This window comes from Ursus maritimus, unplaced genomic scaffold (assembly GCF_017311325.1).
Source record: "Ursus maritimus isolate PB19 unplaced genomic scaffold, ASM1731132v1 scaffold_21, whole genome shotgun sequence".
Lineage (NCBI taxonomy): Eukaryota > Metazoa > Chordata > Mammalia > Carnivora > Ursidae > Ursus > Ursus maritimus.
This window is the reverse complement of record NW_024424564.1, coordinates 47,924,918-47,945,751: the sequence shown is the minus strand read 5'-3', so window position 1 is coordinate 47,945,751 and position 20,834 is coordinate 47,924,918. Positions and strand designations below refer to the sequence as shown.

The window sequence follows — 20,834 nt, the reverse complement described above, 5'->3', positions numbered from 1 at the left end:
AGCAAGACTTGGAACCAGGCCACCCGGGGTGAATCCCAGCTCTGCCACTTGCCCGCCGGGCAGTCCCCATCTCATCCATGAAGGAGACAAGCACTGCTCTGGGGGGGCTGAGATAATCCACCCTGCGCACCCAGCACCGGGCTCAGTGGGAACCTAGGGCAATGACACCTTGTATCGTCACTACAGCCTGCTGTTAACGCCGGTCACACTGCTGACTTTCGGGGGTGGGTGGGGTGGGGTAAGCAGTTGAGAATCATTGGCGTGGGGCCCTGAGGCCATGGAGGCCCTCTGGCCCAGGTGCTGAGGCTGGAAAACGGCCGGGAACACTGTTTTCGAGGAATAGGAATCCATCCTTCTCATCTAAAACTAAGTGCCTCTGGACGTGCTTCCAAAAAGAGACGCCAGGAGGAAACCCTCCAGGACATTGGTAAGCAGCAAGCAGCACCAGCCAGCGAGTCCCCGCGACCCGAAGCGCGGAGGCAAGGCCCAGGGTGCTTGCAGCAACAAGCGGCTGAGCACCTACACCTGGAGGAAAGGGATCACCCTAAATCACCCTGTTTCTACCCGAGCTCAGCCCCCTCCCACCACGCCCCTCTGTCCAAGGTTCATCCCTGATGCCCCTCTCCCCAGGAGATCAGAGCCCACCCTGCCAGTCACGGGGAAGGACTGCAGCTGGCTGCCTGGGCCTGGACTCTGGGGATGTGGGGAGCCCCTGTGTGACGAGAACAACTTCCGAGAAAAACAACTTTGTCTTTGAGTTGCTGCCTACATGTCTGACGGTGTGACAACCTTGCTCCTAACCAGAGTCTGGACACTTAGCAGTCCTACAGCAGTCCCACCGAAATTCCTGCTTCGCGGCTCCGGGGGCCCCTTTTCAAATAACCACTTGAGTTAAGGCTATGAAAAGCAGTGACCTCTGCCCCAACCACCTTGTTAGTAATAGGTGCTTGCCACCCTGCTCTCTGTCTCCTGCTGGCTCTTGACGGGGAATGGACTGTCCTTCCCCTCCCCCCCACTCAGTGGCGCCCTCTTGCTTCTGGGATCTGTAAGTAATAATAAATCCGAGGCACTGCTTTCTCTGTGGGGGTGTCCCGAGATCGCACCTTCAGTCAGAACAGTCCTGTGGGTCTCACATCCCCAGAGGGGGTGCCTGGATGCTGAGGGAGCTACCCGCCAACCTATGACATCATCTTAATTCAGTATACCTGCTCCGGCTTCTCAGCACGAACGGTGACAAGGATGGGATTGTGGGGGCAGTCTGTCCTCCCATTCGATGCCTTGGAGCTGTGAGCAGCTTGCTAAATTCCTCCCCCAGACTGATCCGGCTCTCCGGGAGGGAACCGCTGCTTGCTGGCAGTCTGCGGTGTTGCCTGGCACTGCGCTGGGTGCTGCCACAAATGCCCACACTAAATTGTTAGTGCTGTAAAGGGTCAGGCTCCCCTGCAGAGACCGGCCACCGGCTTGGGGTGGGTGTGTTTCCCATTCGTCTCTAAAAGAGACCCCACTGGGTGTCTGGTCTGGAGGTGACTGGTTATAATCGTATGTGAAAGTCGAGCCACAGTGAGCTAACTAGGACAGTAGGCTCTGCCTCTTTCCCAGCAGGGGCGCAGGCTGTAAGGCCCCAGGAGCCAAGGAGAGTTCCCCCAGATTAGTGCTGGAAAGGGAGGCTGGCTGCTGGGGTCGCTGTGCTGCCGGTCGGGCTCGGCCAGCAGAAGCAGCAGAAGCAACTCCACCAGGGGCATCACGGCACCCGGGCCAGCGCCTCCTTTGTTGCCCTGTTCCCTGCTGTCACAAACCATCCCCCAACCCCATGGGATACTGGGAGTCTCGCCCCTGGCATGGTACAGCAAAAGGAATCCTCACTAAAAGCAGGGCCCCCAAGCACACGTGACCAGCCCCTCCCCAGTCCCCAGGGGAGGCTGAAAAATGACGAGACTCTTGGCAGAGCTCTGCTGAAATGGCCCGGGCCTTCCTGAACGCAGTGGCGTAACATGCCACACCGCTGCCGCTCCATTCTCGGGGCTGGGGGGCTTTCCTAGATGCACTGGTGAGCCCCGCACTGGTGGACGTGGAGCTGTCTCCTGGGAATATACCAGGCCACCCTAGAGCAGGAGGCGGCGGCACAAATCAAGAAAGAGAAAACCTGCGTCCCGGGAGTTCCAGGCGACTTTCCATCGCACCAGAACGTCCAATGACAACCAGTGGGACCCGGAAATGGAGACAGGTCACTATACCATGCTGGCAATGCAAGGTTTTCTAGAAACATTTGTCCAAAGTGGGGAGAAGGGTGCTGACTGACTCTTATCGGAACTCTGAACCGGCTCCGAGCTGCTGTTTCAGGGCTGAGATGTGTCAGCTGCCTAGCCTGGGCAGACAAAATCAAAAAGGCGGTGGGTTCTGAGAAAAAGATCCCCGAAGCCTCCGGAGCCCTCGGAGATAAGGAGGAAGACGCTCTGCCTCTCCTGACTCAGATTTTTATGGCTTGGCACTGGGCCCATCCCTCTGTCGAAATCAGAGTTAGGCCCACTGTGGATGACCTTGGATGAAGCACGTCTCCTCTTAGGTAGAAACTGGGATGTTTCGGTGGGTATGTCATTTTGTTCAGTGTTATGCTTCCACACTCCCTGACCATGTCCAACCCAGAGGAGGCAACCTTGGGGCCAGAATCTTATGAGTTCTTCTTAAACGGTGTGCCCCCACCCCCCCCAAATATAAGGCCATGCCATTACAACTTACAGAAATGTCAGATAAAATACAATGGGCACTAGATGGTATCAATGCCGTAACTAGATGAAAAAGAATGTTTCTAAAGCCCAAAGCTTGTTTGCCCCTACAGCCAGGAACCCCATGGAGCGGCCCTAGGGGATATAGGGGCTTCTGGGCCCCTTCTGGGTGGCCTGCAACCCAGCTTCCTCCTTCCTGAAATGGCCCACAGGCCTCTCTGTATGCGCAGCTCTGGAGATCAGGGACCCCTAATGACTTGCTCTCAGGACGGCCAGGACACAAGTTCGAGGCCTCTGATCAGATGCTGTGGATGCCGTCACCTCCTGGCATGCCCCAGCCCCGACAGCAGGATCTGGATCCCACACCCCGACCTCTGAGAGGGGCAGCTGCCCATGCCCCTACCCCAGGGACCTGGCTGTCCCCTGGAGCCTGTCCCTCCTCCAAGAGACAGCCACCCATATATTTCTCTAATTACCCAGTGGGACACATAAAAGACACATTTTACTGCTCTTGTGGACGCTTCCTGGGAACCCCTCCCAACATCAGTGCGGGGCACCCTTTAAATGACAAGGCGTAACAGGCAGGACGTATACAGAAGGCCTTCAACCTCCACTGGCTGGGATCCACCTGTAACACAGAGGTTGGGCTATTGCCCCACATAAAATTCAAGGGCCTTAATTGGTCCTCTAAAGGCTGGGAAATTCCACTTGAGGTTAAACACCAACTGTGAACTGTTCAGCCTCCCGCCACGCTACGGCAAGCCCAGCCTTGTGTCTCCTCACACTTCGGAGGCAATACACACCACACTTCTCCCTTCTTTATCCAGTCACCTGCAAAGCCTCCGCATTTCATTCGGGAGAAGCGCCACAAGCAAGCCTGATAGCCAGAGGGCACAAAGGTCAACTCACCAAGTGCTCTCCCCTGTCCCCCTGGCTCCTTCTTCCAGCTGGAAGCACCAGTCACCGTGGACTAGGTGTCCCGGACACTACTCCTGGCTGCCTGGGGGCTTCCGGCCCAGACGGCTGCACCCCCTCAAAACCTCCTATTCTGGCTCCTTAATGGGCTTTGTTAGCCACAGAGGCCCTCGCGGAGTGGGGCTGCCCTACTCACCTTCCCCGTAACACCATAGATCAGGGACGGCTCCCAACCGTGTTTCCCAACAGTCACGAATGCCGATTTGCCACAGCGCAAAGGGTCCCTTGGGGAACGGGCTAAATCGGGCAGGGCAGGTCTTTCCCAACTGCAGGAGGATGCGGCTTCTGGGCTCCTCAGCGCCCCCCCACGGACGGACCTTGAGAAGCAGTGACAACCCCCACCGCCCGGGCCCCTGACGGGCTGGGACAGCTGCTGGAAGAGCTGCAGAGCCAGAGGGGAGTCTGTGCGCTTTGTGGATGGCAGCGCCCCCACCGAGCGGGGCAAGGCGGCGTGGGCTCAGCCGGCTCTGGACACATGGCCACGCGCCGCAGCTGCCCGCGGCAAGCCTCTTGGCTGTATTTTTACCGATTCACGGGCAGCTGCTCACAGGCTTGCGGTTTGGTCAGGCCAGTGGCAGTGGGATGACTTTCAACATGCAAGGCCGACCTATATGGGGTGTTCCAATTTGGAGGGCACCACGGCAATGAAGGTCACCCAGATCTGGGAACACGCCAGCACTACCACACCAGAGCCTGTCTCTAACCTCCAGGTGGATTCCCTCGCCCGAATCCCAGCCCCCACCCACTTGGGGCTCTCAAGCAGGACCCTCCACCAACAACGCCGAGGACAAGTCCAGCAGCTCGCCCCACCAGGCGGCAATCAATCCTCCCTCCTCCCTTCCGGCCTTTCTTGGTCACCACTTCCATACTCCTTCCCTGGCCTAACTGTCCCCTCTGGTCCCCAGTCTTTTCCGTCCCTGCAGGAGCACTGTGCTCCCGCAGCGCTTGCAAAACCCGCTGTTTTGAATTGCAAAATACGCTCCCAAACCAAAGGCCGGAAACTGCCACTCTTTGGGCCTGTGAGGGGACAAACCTCTTAGCTGCGGGCAGGATGAATTCACAAGGCCACTTCCTACCCACTTGACTGTTACACGCGTGGTATTTGTAGCGGCTTACGGCCACTACAGCCACCTGCAACACCTCCGTGGGGCGGCCATCTTTCTAAGGGCAACCTACCCCCAGCAGGGCCTCCTGACACCACCGACTCCGATCCTCAGACCCAGGATCTCATTTTATGCCCACGTAACACAGCCCAAGGCTCTCCGGCAGGGCATCCGTGGAACTTTCATCTCGACCACAGGCCTCTGGCATCGTGGAATGCCGCAGCGGACTTTTAAAATCCTTGCTCCTTGGGGGAGCTGGCTGGCCAGTCAGAAGACATGTGACTCTTGATCTTGAGGTTGTAAGTTCGACCCCACACCCCACATTGGGTGTAGAGATTACTTTAAAAAAAAATCTTTTGGGGTGCCTGGGTGGCTCAGTCAGTTAAACATCTGCCTTCGGCTCAGGTCATGATCCCAGGGTGCTGAGATTGAGCCCTGCATTGGACTCTGCTCAGCAGGGAGTCTGTTTCTCCCTCTCCCTCTACGCTCACGCTCTCTTTCTCAAATAAATAAATAAAATCTTTAAATAAAATAAAAATAAGATCCTTGCCCCTTAAGTTACCGGGCAGTAAATGGCTCCGAAACGTCCTCGCCACCAGGCGCCCTCACCACTTTAAGCTCTAGGCCCCACGGCCATTACGCTCCTCACACCCTGCCGCTGGGAGAGGCTCCCAGAGCAGGCTCCTCTGCAGGAGGAGCCGGCAGCATCTTCAGACCAACCCTGGCTCCCCCAGCACTTTGCAGCTGTAGGGCTGAGCTCCTGGGGGAGCCGGCCAGCCAGCCCCAGCATCACTACCTGCAGCAGCACGCGCCGCACGTCCGCCTCGGTGTGCTCAGCACTGAGCTGGCCCAGCAGGAGCTCGGCGGACAACCGCTGGGCCACGAAGCTGGTCACTCGGTTGCCGTCATAGCCATTGAAGACCCCGTACAGGAAGCAGTTGTTCTCACTCCTGCCAGAGAGAGGGGGAGCGGCTTGAGACTGGGGGCTTGCAGAAGAGGGATGCCAGTTCCCGAGTGGAGGGGAGGAGGACCAGGATTGGGGGAGACCAAAGACACAGCCGTGGTGGCTTCAGCTGCCCACCTAAGTCCCCCCCCACTGACCTTCATTCCCCCTGGGCCTGGCCTTCTGGGACGCTCCCACCCCCACTGTGGCAGGCCCTCGGTTGGTGGGAGGTCCAGATGTGCAAGGGACAGCAGCAGGGGCACCTCCCATGGACGACATCTCACGGCGAGCCTCATTCCAGAGAGGTGCAAAACGGTTGCTTTTTCTTGCTCGTAAACCTGCTTCTGATGCCCAGGGGGGCATCAGGCACGCTCACCTGAACTTGAGCCAGCTGTCCTCCGGTGGGTGGCTCTCAGTGCCCTTGCCATCAGCAGAATAGCTGCGGTTGGGGGCCGAACCGACCCCGGACAGGTGGCAGAGTGGCAGGTCATCCGTCCAGCTCGGCTGCTGCTCCTGAGGAGGACACCAGGAAACCAAGAAGTGTCACCCTCTCCCCTAGGACAGACCCCTCACCTTCTTCTTCCCCAACAAAAACATAGTAGCCCCAGAGCCCCATGGAGAAGGTTCTACTTCCTTCTGGAAAATAACGCGTGCACGAACAAACACCTACAGAAGGGTCCGAGTGCTTTTATGGGTAGTCTACAATGTTCTTCTCCAGAAGACCTAGAAAAGCCTGGAGCTCCCAAATTCAAGGCCCAGCAGTGGTTTCCAAGCATGAGCTATGTTACGAAACACAAGCGAGACACACAGACGAAGCAAACTCTTGGTAGAAAGCTCTTTAGTGGCTGCCCACCTCTGTAGCTCTGCCTCCCTCGGGCACTAGTTACAAGTGAAGGTCTCCAGGCCTCCAGAAGGGCCGATCCTGGTGGGGGCCAGGATACCAGCAATGCATGCAGAGCCTCCGGGTGACTGATTCGGGCGGCCCAATGGCACTGGAGAAACTGTCTTTGCGAGCAAGCCTCTGTCATGCTCCATGCCACTGGGGCCTCTACCCCCAGTCCCTGCTCTGCTCTGGTGTCCTCTCCCATCTGCTCTGTGCCACATCCTTCTCCACCAGTACAAGGCCCCCAGCACCCCACTCTTTCCCTTTGCATGAACAGACTCCTTAATTCTCCATGCCCTTCGGGACTCTGGCTCAGCAGTCACCGCCTCCAGGAAGTCCTCCAGGAAGACCACCCCACCCCCAGCCGGGTCTTGACTAACAGCCCTCCCATGCATTCCTACTAACCTGGCTCCCTCACTCCTGCCTGCCGGTGTCCGACTCCCATTCTACCCCATGGATCTCAAACCAGACTGCTCAGTATCATCACCACAGAGCTCAGAACCTTACACGCGCGTGCGCACACACACACACACACACACACACACACACACAGCTGTCCAGGGCCAGCCCAAACACAGATTCTGAACTGCCTGAATCTCCTTGGAGTTCATTCTGAGCCGTCCGCATTTTTTAAGCCCCAGAAACAACTCTGACACAAGGCCCAGGTGCAACCCACTGCTTCTCACTGAGAGCCTCCCCACAGCCGGCCGCTACCCAAGTGCTGGCCCAGTTCACAGCAGCATTCCCAGGACCACCAGGCTGAACTGGGAGAATCAAAGGTCAACTACAAGGAGGACAAAGTTTGGATCGGACGCCGTACTGAAATACTAAACAGGCATGGATGGATATCGTGCATGACGGCTTGCAAGGCAGCAGTCACGGCCTTCAAAGAAGCCTGTGAAAACCACGTCAACCGGCTTTCGCAATCAGATATGTAAAAGGCCTGTGGCTAGCTTTTGTGGCAAATTTCACGTTCTGTTTATTTACATACTGACAGCAAGTGACTTTATGGCTTTTTTTCATTGCTTTCATGCTGCATTTATTCTAGCGGGTTAGTTCTGTGCTCTGCACCCTGGAGCAAATTATGCAGGGGGTGGGAGTTTATTTATTTTTTTATTTTTTAAAGATTTTATTTATTTATTCGACAGAGAGAGACAGCCAGCGAGAGAGGGAACACAAGCAGGGGGAGCGGGAGAGGAAGAAGCAGGCTCATAGCGGAAGAGCCTGATGTGGGACTCGATCCCGTAACGCCGGGATCACGCCCTGAGCCGAAGGCAGACGATTAACCGCTGTGCCACCCAGGTGCCCCGTGGGAGTTTATTTTTATTTTTAAATTAACATATAGTAAAATGGACTTTTTTTGGCACGCCGGTCTATGAATTTGAACAGGTGTTTTGTGTGACTGCTGCCCCAAGATCTGGAACTACCCCATCATCCCAAAACAGACCCTTGTGTCGCCCCTTTGTAGCCACACCCTCCCCTAGCCCCTGGCAAGCAGACCTGTGCTCCGCCATGACGTTGTCTTTGCAAGAATGTCTTCAGTGAAACTAGGCAGTACACGACTTTTTTCTTTTTATTGTGATAAAAGACACGTAGCCAAATTCACCATTGTAACTGTTTTTACGCGCACAGTTCAGGGGTACTAAATATTCAGTGTTGCGCAGGCAGCCCTGCCATCCGTCCCCATGGCTCTTTCCATCTTGTACAACTCTGTCCCCATTGAACTCTAACCACCCCCCTGCCCTCGCCAGCCCCTGGCACCCACCACTTCAGTTCTCAAAGGGCATAACCTTTTGAGATGGGCTCCTCTCACTCAGCACCATACCTCAGAGACACCCCCCACCACAAGTCACTGTGGGCAACAAGACTGTCCCTTCGTTGATGTTTTCCATCAGACGGATGCAGAAGCCCATCCGCTCATCCACTCAAAGGCATCTGGGTCTTTTCCAGTTTGGGCAATTACGGAGCCGGTATGAACAGTCATGGGCAGGTTTTTCTGTGAACATGACCTTTCACAGCTCTACAGTAGGGATGAGATGGCTGTTGAATTTTGTAAGAAATTGCCAACTGTTTCCCAAAGCAGTGTACCACTTGCGCTCCCGCCAATAAACGCACCAGGAGAGTTCGAGGGGCTCCGTGTCCTCACCACCACAGGGTCTTCTCGATTAAATGGAGACATCCTAGGAAGTGTGTGATGCTGGCTCATCACGGCTTCGATCCGCATGTCCCTGGTGCCTAATGATGGTGTTAAGCATCTTTTCATGTGTTTCTTTGCCATCCCCACATCTTTGGTGAAGTGTCTGTTCTAAGTCTTATGCCCATTTTTTTTCTTATGTCCATTTTTTAATTGGGCTGTTTGTTTTTTTCACCTATTAAGTTCTGAGAGCTCTTCATGTTTTTTGGATAAAGTCCTTTGTTGGATATGTGGTTTGCAAATATTTTTTCCCAGTCTGTAGCTTGTTGTTTCTTTATTTTTTTCCTCCCAAGATTTATTTATTTACTTTGAGAGAAAGAGAGAGAGAACGAGCAGGGGAGGAGCAGAGAGAGAGAATCTTTCAAGCAGACCTGCTGAGGGGGGAGCCCGACTCCGGGCTCGATCCCACAACCCATGAGATCATGACCTGAGCTGAAACCAAGAGTCAGAGCTTAACCGACTGAGCCACTCACTGTAGCTTGTTATTTTATTTGCTTCTTGGTATCTTTTGCAGGCCAACGGTTTTTAGTTGTGATGAAATCCATTTTATCAGCTTTTTCTCTCACAGTACACACTTTCATGTTCTAATAACTGTGTGCCTGCCCCGGCCACAGAGACCTAGGTTTTTCTTCTGATAGTTTCACATTTAGACCTGTGATCCATTTGGGGTTAATCTCTGTAGAAGGCAGGAAGTTTAGGTCTAAGTTTTTTTGTTTCACATATGGATATCCAATTGTTCCAACACCATTTGCTGAAAAGACTGCCCTTTCTCCATTAAATTATCTCTGCACCTCTTTCAAAAAATTAACGGGCCATCCTTGTGTGGGTCTGTCTCTGTTCTCCACTCTGTTCCATGGCTCCATGTGTCTATCCCTCCACTGATCCCATGCTCTTGATTACCCTAGCTTTATAAATCTATATTTAAAATTTCTATGATCAAATCTACATAAATAATCTATATTATACACCTGGGGAGTGGGTTGCCTCTAACCTCATTGTTTTTCAAAATTATTTCAGTGATCCTGGCTCCTTTGCCTTCTCTATAAATTTTAAAATCAGCTTGTCTGTATCTACAAGAAAATCTTGCTGGGATTTTGGCTGGAATTGTTCACAGATCAGTTTGAGATCTGTCATCTTCACCGTGCTCAATCTCGCAGTTCATCAACATGGTGTGTCTTTCATCTTACTTCTTCATAGGACTAACTCACGTGATGTCACCGTAAGGGCTGAAAAGCCACTAATGCGTACTAGTGTGACTGAAACCTAACCACGGAAAAGAAATGGCAACAAGAGCTGAAATTCTGCTCAGCTCTGAGGACACCGGGCATGTAGGTCAAGCTACGTATGACAGAAGAGAAATTGCTTCACAGTGACACAAATTGTTTCTAGCTGGAATCTTGACCTGTCTCATTTGAACACAATATAAATATAAATATTTCTCTTACTATAAATGTGAACTTAACAAAGTCTTTGGAATCCACATATGACATTATGCAATCAGAGTACGTTCAATTAACAAAAACATGTATTCAAGAAACATTTACTGGGCATTTACAAAAGGCTGGCATTATTCTAGGTGCTGGAACCACGGTGCAGAAAATGACTGAGGGTCCTTGTTTGAAGCCTCCTTTCTAGAGAAAGGGAAACTTTCAAACAAGTGATACTGTAAATAAAGCTATCTGAGACGGGGGTATGTGCCGTGGAGAAAAGAATTAGGGTAAGGGGACAGAGAGTGACGGTGAGGGCTCTTTTGGATGAAATGGTCAGAAGAGGCGACCTCTGAGCCAGACCCAAATAATTATGGAGCAGTGACTATTTCAGAAAGTAGGAAAGGAGCCTCCTAGGCAGAGGAAACAGCATGTGCAAAGACCCAGAGGTAGAAAAATAAGTATGAGGTTTAAGGAAGTCCAAGAAGGCCAGTGTGGCCTCTGCAGTGACCAGAGGGCAAAGTGGCTCGCCACCGTGTTCATACATGTGTGCCTGGGTGGGAACAGGGTAAGGCCTTCCATGCCACTGAAAAGAGTTCATTGCCAAATGATTATTTTTCAATGAACTGCTTTGTTGCCAATTATCCCTTAGGTCTTAGATCTGATTAGTACCTCCACTGTCAGAGACCTCACAAAGGTCTCAGGCAACCTGGCAGATAAGTTTCCAAAAGAAGCTATTTTTTTCTGGGGTCTGTCTCTTGCCTCCAACTCAAATGAGATTCAGCATGACATTAAGTACAAAAGCGTCTCCCCAGTCAGGTGTGTCCCATGTCCTCCCCCTGAAAAGATGGGTCAAGAGACCAATATTTAGCACCCCATAGCGCCACGGCTGTTTTAAAGCACGGCAGAAGATGTCTAGAAGATATTTTCTAAAATCCTGTCTGTGATTAAAGATGAGATTAAGACGACTGAACTTGTCCTCGAATACGAGATGAACAATACAAATGTGTCGCCCAGGATGCAAAACCTGTCATCAGCGCTGCAACCATAATGCTTCCTCTGCCATTCTCTACCTCCCACGAGGGACAGAGACAGGCTTCCAGGGACTCGAAAAAAATAAATATTACCCCAGCAACTTATGGGCCCACTTGACATTGTGAGATACGCTATGAAAAACATTAATGAAAGAGTCTTTTATAAGGAAGGAAGGAAACAAGCTCGAACAGATGACCGAGGAACTGGCCACACTGGTGTTTCAGGGCACAGGGACAACTCATCTGAAAGCACTTCCCGATGGGTGCACATGACATTGCCACCAGGACTGGGCTGATGCTGCTTGGACCGCTGCAGCCACACTCAGCTCGTGTGGGACCAAGTTCTGCCAAATCCGAAAAGCTGTTGACACTGGTCAATCACTTACAACCACCTTGTTCTTCCGTATTTACGACCAGAGCCTGGACACCTCTACGACGCGAAGTGCTCTTTTTGAAATCTGGTTTTCATAATGTTGAGCTAGCAATACTTTGGAAATATAGTTGACTCTTGAACAACGCGGGGGTTGGGGCACCAACCTCCTGCAGAGTTGAAAGTCCACGTGTAACTTTCAACTCCCCAAAAACTTAACTATTGACATAGGCTACTGGTGACTGGAAGCCTTAGCACAACATAAACAATTAACATATTTCGTATGGCATATGTATTCTATACCGAATTCTTACAATATAGTAAGCTACAAAAAAGAAAATATTAAGAAAATCATAAGAAATGGGGCCTCTGGGTGGTGCAGTCGGTTAAGCATCTGACTCTTGGTTTTGGCTCAGGTGGTGTGATCTTAGGGTCCTGGGATTAAGCCCTGCGTTGGGCTCTGCATTGTGTGGGGTCTGCTTACAATTCTCTCTCCCCTCTCCTTCTGCCTCCCCCTCCCCCTCTGTGCACACTCTCTCTCTCTCTGATAAATAAAATAAATCTTAAAAAAGAGAGAAATCATAAGGAAAAGAACATACACAATACAGTACTGTACTCATAGAAAAAATCTGCATATAAGTAAAACCGCACAGTTCAAACCCATGGTGTTCAAGGGTCAACAGTATATATTATTTCATTAACTAGCAACTGGTTTTCAGGTCAGTGGGTATGGACTCTAGTGCTACTGTTTATTTAAGGACAGTCTTTGTCCATTCCCAATAATAACACTCAAGGAAACAGTAGTCAATGGATACTTTAACATGCCATTATATGTATACTTCAGTCGGTACTAATGCCAGCATCCTACTTAGTGGGGAAACACCCGAGGCATTCTCATCAAGATAAGAAACACAGCAAGGATGCCCACCTTCTCCACTACCTAACACTGAACTAGGGGTGTCAGCCCACACAATTAGATAAGAGAAAAGAAGCTGAGCTTAAGAACTGGAAAAGTACAATAATCTCTATCTGCAATTGACAGGATAGAAAACCTAAAGAATTAATGTTAAAATTAACTCAAATAAAAGAAATCAGCAGGGTGGGAGGATAGAAAAATCAAGACACAAAAACCAGAGCCGTTATACACTTAAAGAAAAGATGGGCATCTAGCCTCCATGGGAATATTCCCACCTGCTGTCAACTAAAATCACAAAGTCTTTTTCCTCTGAGGTTCTCTCCAGTCTCCCCCAACCACACTCCTATTGAGGATTTTTTTAAACCTAAATTTACATTAGCTGGATTATATCTTAATGCTTTCATCTCAGCCTTCCAGCCTGTTGACATAATTTTGAATCTTACCCTTTGAAGATTAACAATCTCACTCGGCTGTCTATCTTGTACAGATAAGGCCTTCTATACAGTGTTCCAGATATTTCCAAAAAACTGTGACCAGAACAAAAAGCGTGGGAAGCTAACCTACTTCTGGCAGGAGGAGTCCACACCAACACAGGAGGGAAGTAATGCCTCTACCGAAGATCTGCTCTACTTGAAAGGCCAAATGTATTTTGGGGACCTCAAATAAGGAGGCTACTGACCCTAAGGTACAGTCACAGAAACAGGCACACACTTCAAAACAAATCAACTATTTATAGACATTAAACTTGCTGAGCAAAGTCCTACTTATTTCACAACGACACTCTTTAAACATAAAGTTCCTAGCCAACTGGACTTGACTTGCTATTAAAATAAAGGAGAAGTAAGAAAAAATTACCCAAAAGCATATTAAAAAGTATCCATGGTGAGGCAAGGCCTCCCTCCCCTTTTCTTGTCTTTCCGAGCCATGTCCACCTCCAGAGGCCCTGCTCAGATCCAACCAGCGCCAGAGACCCATGTTTCCCAAACCTCAACCAGCCATTCACTATCTTCAAGAAATTATCCACTTCGTATTTTTTTCTTTACACTGCCACATTTTCTTTTACTCAAATGACTTCATTTTGAATGTAAACATTTTCAGTATTGTGAGTAGAAAACCAGTATCACTCGCTGTATCTTGAAGATAATAAAAAATGAAAACAAAACAAGATTATTAAATTCTAGCTGAACCTACTGCCTGCTACAGACTCTGAGCTGGAGCCCTGTTCTCGCTGCTAAAAAGAAAAAAAAAAAAAAAAGAAAGAGAAAAAAAAAGAAAAAAGAAGAAGAAAAAGTGGGGGGTAGGGACACCTGGCTGGCTCAGTCAGTAGAGCATGTGACTCTTGACCCCCCGGGGTGTGAGTTCAAGCTCCACATTGCGGGTAGAGATGACTTAAAAATAAAATCTTAAAAAAAACCAAAACAAAACAGAAACAAAAACAGGGAGGAAACTAGCAAGAATCAGAAAGGTGTTAAGGACATACTAGGACTAAACCAAGTCTTTCTCCCCTCATCTCATCAGAGTTTGAAAGAGAGCTGAAAAGCACATCACCTGTGAGATATGTAACAATGAGTTTTATGCCCGCACACACCAAACCCTCTCGCTGTACGTGTCCCACACTCCAGGAAAATAACTGCCCAGGGCCACAGGGCCCCTTCCCTGAGAAATCCATCCTTGTGGTTCACCAGGTATACTGGTCATTAACCATCTGGGGTTTTGGCAACTTTCACGCTATAGCTTAGTATTGGTTTCTTGTTTTTTGTTTTTAAATCTTTTTTTTTAAAGATTTTATTTATTTATTTGACAGAGAGAGAGACAGCCAGCGAGAGAGGGAACGCAAGCAGGGGGAGTGGGAGAGGAAGAAGCAGGCTCATAGCAGAGGAGCCTGATGTGGGACTCGATCCCATAATGCCGGGATCACACCCTGAGCCGAAGGCAGACGCTTAACCGCTGTGCCACCCAGGCACCCCTTGTTTTTTGTTTTTAAAGTTTATTTATTTAAGTAAACTCTACACCCAATGTGGGGCTTGAACTCATGACCTTGAGATCAAGAGTCACGTGCTCTTCTGACTGAGCCAGCCAGGCGTCCCTGTTTTGTTGTTGTTGTTGTTGTCGTTTTATAGACTAGTATTGTTAATTAGTTACTTATTTGCTGATTCCAAGACGTATATTCTCAATCTTTTAATATCTGAAGTTGATGTGTTACAAGTTCATTACCAATGTGTTTTCTTCCTTCGTAGTATATAAAATAACGACGGGTCCTTCTCATTAATGGTGTCTTGGATCCAGAGATATAGGGACAATTTCTCACATATTTATGAGCGCTCCTTCAGTGGAAGGCCCTGCCTAGAATGCAGCCCCCACAGCACCTCAGACGATCAACGACAAGTGGCCAGAGAATTCCAGGAGGTTCGGCCCATGCAGGAGTGGGAGAGTCCTTGGTCTTCCCTGATGTCAGCAGTGGCCCCGAAATCACTCTGACGCTGCTGTGGCTGGGTGAGCGGCCATCCTGCTGCCCCAGCTCTCTCCCCTCCATCGAGGATTAGCCACACCAGCCGTCCGCTGTCGATTCCACCCCACTGCCAAGTCTCTTGCTTCCTTCCTCCACATTTCTGAACAATTTTCAGAAAGGTCGTGTATTTCCTATTCACACACACCACCCCCTTCCCCACCCCTGCACACACTGATGCATACTTTCTCCCACGCCCACAAAGGCCAGGCCTGCCAGCAGCAGCAGCAGCAGCAGCAGCGAGCGGCGGCACCCGCACCTGGAGCCGAGAAGGGGGCACCCCGCGCTCACACAGCCGAGTCACAGAGCTGCGTAAATACATTCCACAGGGAGTCTGCGCCGCTTTCCTTGATGGGTTACAAATTAATTTCTCAGAAGAAACTGAAAACAAAATACGGTAAGAAAGAAGGCTGTTTTAAAAAGCTGAATTTTGGGGGCGCCTGGGTGGCGCAGTCGTCGGGTGTCTGCCTTCGGCTCAGGGCGTGATCCCAGCGTTCTGGGATCGAGCCCCACATCAGGCTTCTCTGCTGGGAGCCTGCTTCTTCCTCTCCCACTCCCCCTGCTTGTGTTCCCTCTCTCACTGGCTGTCTCTGTCAAATGAATAAATAAAATCTTAAAAAAAAAAAAAGCTGAATTTTGGGTGCCTGGGTGGCTCAGTCGGTTGAGTGTCTGCCTTCTTTGTCTGGGGTCATGATAACAGGGTCCAGGGATCGAGCCCTAGAGCCCGACAGGGCCAGCTCCCTGCTTAGCAGAAAGTCTGCTTCTCCCTCTGCCTCTCTACCCTGCTTCTGCTGTCTCTCACTCACTGCCTCAAATAAATAAATAAAATCTTAAAAACATAAAAAAGCCCAATTTTGACTTGTGTAAGGCAGCTCCCCAAATTCCTATTTCAGTATGCCAAGTATTGATAGTGACCCAATTGCACATAAGTAGTGAAAGGTGTTACAACCCCCGTATGCACAGACCCTGAAGCAACCTCATACACATATGCGACCGTGTCACAGAATAACAGTCCATAAAAGTCCCCGCACAGATTCATCTGAAACTCCTGGGCAGCAGAAGTGGACAAAGCATGGTTCCAAGTACAGGCCACAGCTTGAATATCAAATTATAGTATGAAAAGGCTGAGTGTTTTTGTGGTGAAAGCACCCGAATTCCTTGGAGGCAAAAAGGAAGCTCAGAATCAGAGAATAATGCCCCCCAGGAAGATGGCTCAGGGCAGGGGGCGGGGGGGGGGGGGGGCAGCTGTTCTCTCTCTCCAAAAAGCTTAAAATACCCAGTGCCTCCTGCCATCTCTGTCTTTCTGAATGACCCCCTTTTCCTTCCCCACTCCTCTGGGACCAGCTCAACTCCTGGCCCCCACCTCTCCCAGCAGGGTTTTCATCAAAGGCTCTCTATGTTTTCATCACAAATATAGTCCTAATACATTCTTAAAGGGGCTACTAATCATTGTGGAGCACTTACTGTGTGCTGGAGCGGCTGGGCCACGCTCTAGCGGCAGATGAGACGGTCGTAGGTGATGGCCTCGTGGATGTTTTTATTTTAATGGAGGCATTTATTACGTGTATTAGAAAAAATATAGAGCCAGCACCTGTGATCTTGTAGATGCAGTTGCTCAAGATTTTTCTTTTTTTTTTAAGATTTTATTTATTTATAGACAGCCAGCGAGAGACAGAACACAAGCAGGGGGAGTGGGAGAGGAAGAAGCAGGCTCATAGCGGAGGAGCCCGATGTGGGACTCGATCCCACAACGCCAGGATCACGCCCTGAGCCGAAGGCAGATGCTTAACGACTGCGCCACCCGGGCACCCCTCAAGATTTCTAAGTTAAAAAAAAATTAATTTCAAGTTGATTTTCTTTTTATAATTAAGTACAGAATAGCCCAGGCAACACCAAACTCGATTCTCTCAGCCCCAAATGTGCTCCTCTTCCAGAGATTCTCGGTAAAGGGCACTGCTGTTGTTCCAACTGAAAACCTTGCAGTCCTTCTTGACTCTTCTTCCTCGGGTCATGCACCGCGCATGTGATCCACCCGCAAATCCTATCAGCTCTTCCTCCAAAGTACAGCCCTTCCTAAAAACCACTGAGTTTCACAGCACACTTAGAATAGAATCCAAAGTCCACACCAGGGTCCACAAAGGTCCCTTGGACCTTGGCTACCCCCACTCCCCCAATGCACTCTACTCCAGCCACGCTGGCCTCCTTGGTGCTCCCCAAACACACAAGCCTTTGCATCCCTATTCCCTCAAGCAGGAATACTCCCTGCAAATCCCCTACTTCAACCCCATGTTGAGAGGTCTTCCCATACCTCTCAAACGGCCCCTTCATCATTCTATGAATCCAGACTATTCTTCCTCACAGCACCACCTGATGTTACAGATATTATATTGTTTACAATCTGTATTTACTCATTGTGACTGTCGCCCTTATTAGAATAGAGGCTTCATGAGGAAAGTGTCCCCTGTACGCACACAGTATCTGCCACATAGTAAGTGCTCAGTGACACCTGAATGCTCTCAGAACTGAAGGTGGAACTTCAGGGCTGCACTGTGACCATGCTAGGCTAGGATAGTGATGTGTTAGTTCATTTAATCCTAACAACACTCCTGGAAGTCCTTTCTGTTGGGAACCAAGGTTCAGGGATGTTAAGTGACTTGCCCAAGTCCATATGAAACTTGTACTTTTTGTTAGGCTGCGAAGGGCCCAAGTTCCTTTGAACACATCAAGCTACCTTCAAAAGCTCTTCTTCTCTTCAAAAGACCTTTTAAGGTACCATGCTGGCCGGGGACCAAAGGTGAAACTCCTCAGTGCTCTGCCATCTGGCCCCAGCACGCCCTCCCAGCACCACGTTGTCAGCAAATCCCCAGCCCTTCCTGTGAGCCTCCACTGACCCAGTCAAATTAGGCCATCCACAGCCCCTCACCAGTGATGACAGAGTGCCTTACGCACTGTGTTAACAGTAGATAGCTCCCCGTGCTGCAAATGCAATGAGAGTGCGCACACACCTTATCTTTGTATCCCCAGGCCCTGCAACCACAGAGTAGGAACACTCATGGCCATCTGCTCAATGGTATTTGAGCTGCTCTTACCAGACTTGAGACAGTGGAGACCAGGTCAGCAAGCCACACACCCTGCCTGGACACTCGAGACACCCTGTGAGCGGAGATGTCTTGATCATCCTTAGGGTGGGAGGGGCCCTGTGTGGACGTCACTGTCATCCCCCTTGCCTTTCATCATGACGCCCGGCGCTTAAAGCTAATCATCCTGTCTTAAAAAGATTCCACTTCCACCCAGGAACACAACCTGGAGCTAACAAAGCTTCTGTTTAACCTGAGTCCCCTGGGTTCCATCACATTCAGGAGACAAGGAAGCTGGAAGCTACTCTTCTCAGCAAGCCCACTCAGCCCACAGCAGTTACCACTTCCAGCATTCACTACAGTCCAGCCTGTATTTCTGGAATTTTTAGAACGGGTAAATTTATACCGGGCCCCTGGCCTTTGGGAGTTTACAAAGCAAAGGGCCGGGCCTACCTAACTCAATGACAAGACTGACCTGCAGAGCACTAGTAAAATAAAAGGGCAGCGAAAGGTGTGGAGGGGAAGAGAGCAATGCCCCCTGGCGAGACCTGGGAATTGCTGTCGTGGAAGAGCAATTTCAAAACACAGTCTACACAAAGCTTGTCATTAGTACACAGCACTGAAGGTCATCCCTTCCTCCAATTCTGATGCTTAAGACCTTCGAGGGCAGGAGGGCCAGTGTCTGCGGTCTCTCTGTAAGGCCAAGGCCAAGCACTGGACATGGCTACAAATGCTTTTTTACAAATACTTATTGAGTGCCTGGCACCTAGTGGTGGTAAGTGCAGATCACAAGTACGGGAGGCAGACGAGCGCACAGGCAAGCACAACAGACCGCCCCATCTGGGGAGGACCCGGGCCTGGCACCCTACACTGGCAGGTCGAACAGGCTCCTGGCGCCAAGACATGTGTGCATCCATGTGCACACGTGTCAGGAGGATGCAGGGGCTGTGAGACACCAGCGACAAGCCCATGAGGGCCAAGACCGGGGGTAAGGGTGAGTCTCAGGACAATCCTCCCACTGCCCGCTCTCACCTTACAGTTAAGGAAACTGCGGCACAGTGCGTTAGAGCCAGGACCAGATCCCGGGCTGCCACTCTGGTCATACCTTCCCTAGCGCCTAGAGGTTAACAGGGTTTCTGGAATCAGACTGCCTGATTTTAACCCTGACTCTGCCACTTACGAGCTGTGTGGCCTTGGACAAATGACCGCCCCTCTGTGCCTCAGTTTCCTCACCCGTCCAACGGGAATAACTGTAGTACCTACCTCCCAGGGCGGTTTATAAATTAAGCTTACAACGTAAAACAACTGGCAGAAAACCTGGGAGATGATAAGCGGTACAGAAGCGGCTGCTGCGGCTGTAACTGTTACTACCCCACGGCCGCTCGGGGCCGGGGGTGAGCTCACCACCCGGGCTATCTCCGCCGCAGCGCGCCACGTTCCCTTCCGGCTGGAGGACGCTCCCCACCCTCGACGCGCCCTTGACGCTCGGGGTCGCTGGACCGCGAATCCCAGCCCCCGCGACGACCGGGCGGCAGCGCGCACGCGCGGGCGTCGCGCGGCCGCACGCGCCCCCGGCCAAGGGAGTGAGGGGGGCCGGCCCGGGAGAGGGGAGGTCGACGGCCACACCTCGCCAGGGAGAAGGAGGCGGCCCAACGGCGGAGAGGGAGCCGCGCCTGCACCCGACAGGGCCCCCCCTTCGGCTCCCAACCCCCAGCCCGGAGAGCGGGTCGGTTCCTCACACTCTGCAGCAGGCTCCTCCTCTGCGCCGCCATCTTGGAGGGACCCCCGCGGGTGCGACCGCCTCCCAGCAGAGCAGGCGAGAAGGGCGGCTAGAGCGGCCTGAAGCCCGCCGGGAGGATCAGGCTGCCAGGGAGCACGCGCACAGCGCCACCCCACGGCCGAAGTGGGAAGGGGCCGTAGAGGAGTGTGTGCGCAGGCGCTGTCTTCCGCCTTTTCTCTCATGGGGGGGAAAAGGGGAAGGTTTGCCTAAATGATTGCCTGTCGCGCGTTTTATTTGAGCATTTTCTCCAGGATGCTTTTCAGGTGGGGCTCCTAAGACACCGGATTTGCGTTCTTTATGGACACTTTGGGCGTGGGGTCCGGTGAATTATTCATTCACTCGATAAATATTCATTGGGTGGCCATGCCTCGCCCTATGGGGAGAAGCAGCAAGGAGGACACCCTCAGAAAGCGAATGTGTTAATTGGGGAGGACATCATTTACATACAGAAGTCATTTCGAGATGGGCTAAATGGTAGGAAGAGAAGTGTATGGATGTGGCATGGGAGTGGAGGGCAGGCCAGGCCGAGGGCACGAGAAAAGGGAGCGTGTGAATGTGGGTTCGAGAAGCCTGCACATCACAGAAGGTCTCTGTGACTGAAACAGAGGTGGAGGGGGAGTGAGAAGAAGGGCTGTGGGATGGGTTCTGACCGGGGCCTGCCCCAGGCTGGAGTTGGGCTATTCATGTGTTGGACAAAGGAAAGTTGTTGACTTCTGAGCAAGCCAGGGACATGATCCCATTGGTAGAAAGATGCATTTGACTACTATGTACAAAACAGATGTTTAGGAGCATTGGAGTGAAGAACAATTAAGGGACTGTTGTGTTAGCTCAAGGCAAGAGGTGATAGTAGTTTGAGTCGGCTGCCACTGCCAAGTGGATGGATTTTATTTAGATGAAATTGTC

General features: G+C 51.2%; 1 protein-coding gene across 1 annotated transcript in view; it reads right to left on the bottom strand.

Moving 5' to 3' along the window:
• Positions 1–20,039, bottom strand: part of TAB1 (TGF-beta activated kinase 1 (MAP3K7) binding protein 1) — a 30,469-nt gene extending 10,430 nt beyond the window's left edge. Inside the window, exons 1-3 of the mRNA XM_040637563.1 lie at positions 19,891–20,039; positions 6,121–6,257; positions 5,598–5,751 (exon numbers count right to left, since the gene is read on the bottom strand). Of these exons, the coding sequence (XP_040493497.1) occupies positions 5,598–5,751; positions 6,121–6,257; positions 19,891–19,923 (324 nt within the window). The 5' untranslated portion in view covers positions 19,924–20,039. The remainder of the gene's footprint in view (positions 1–5,597; positions 5,752–6,120; positions 6,258–19,890) is intronic.
• Between the last annotated feature and the right edge of the window lie 795 nt (positions 20,040–20,834).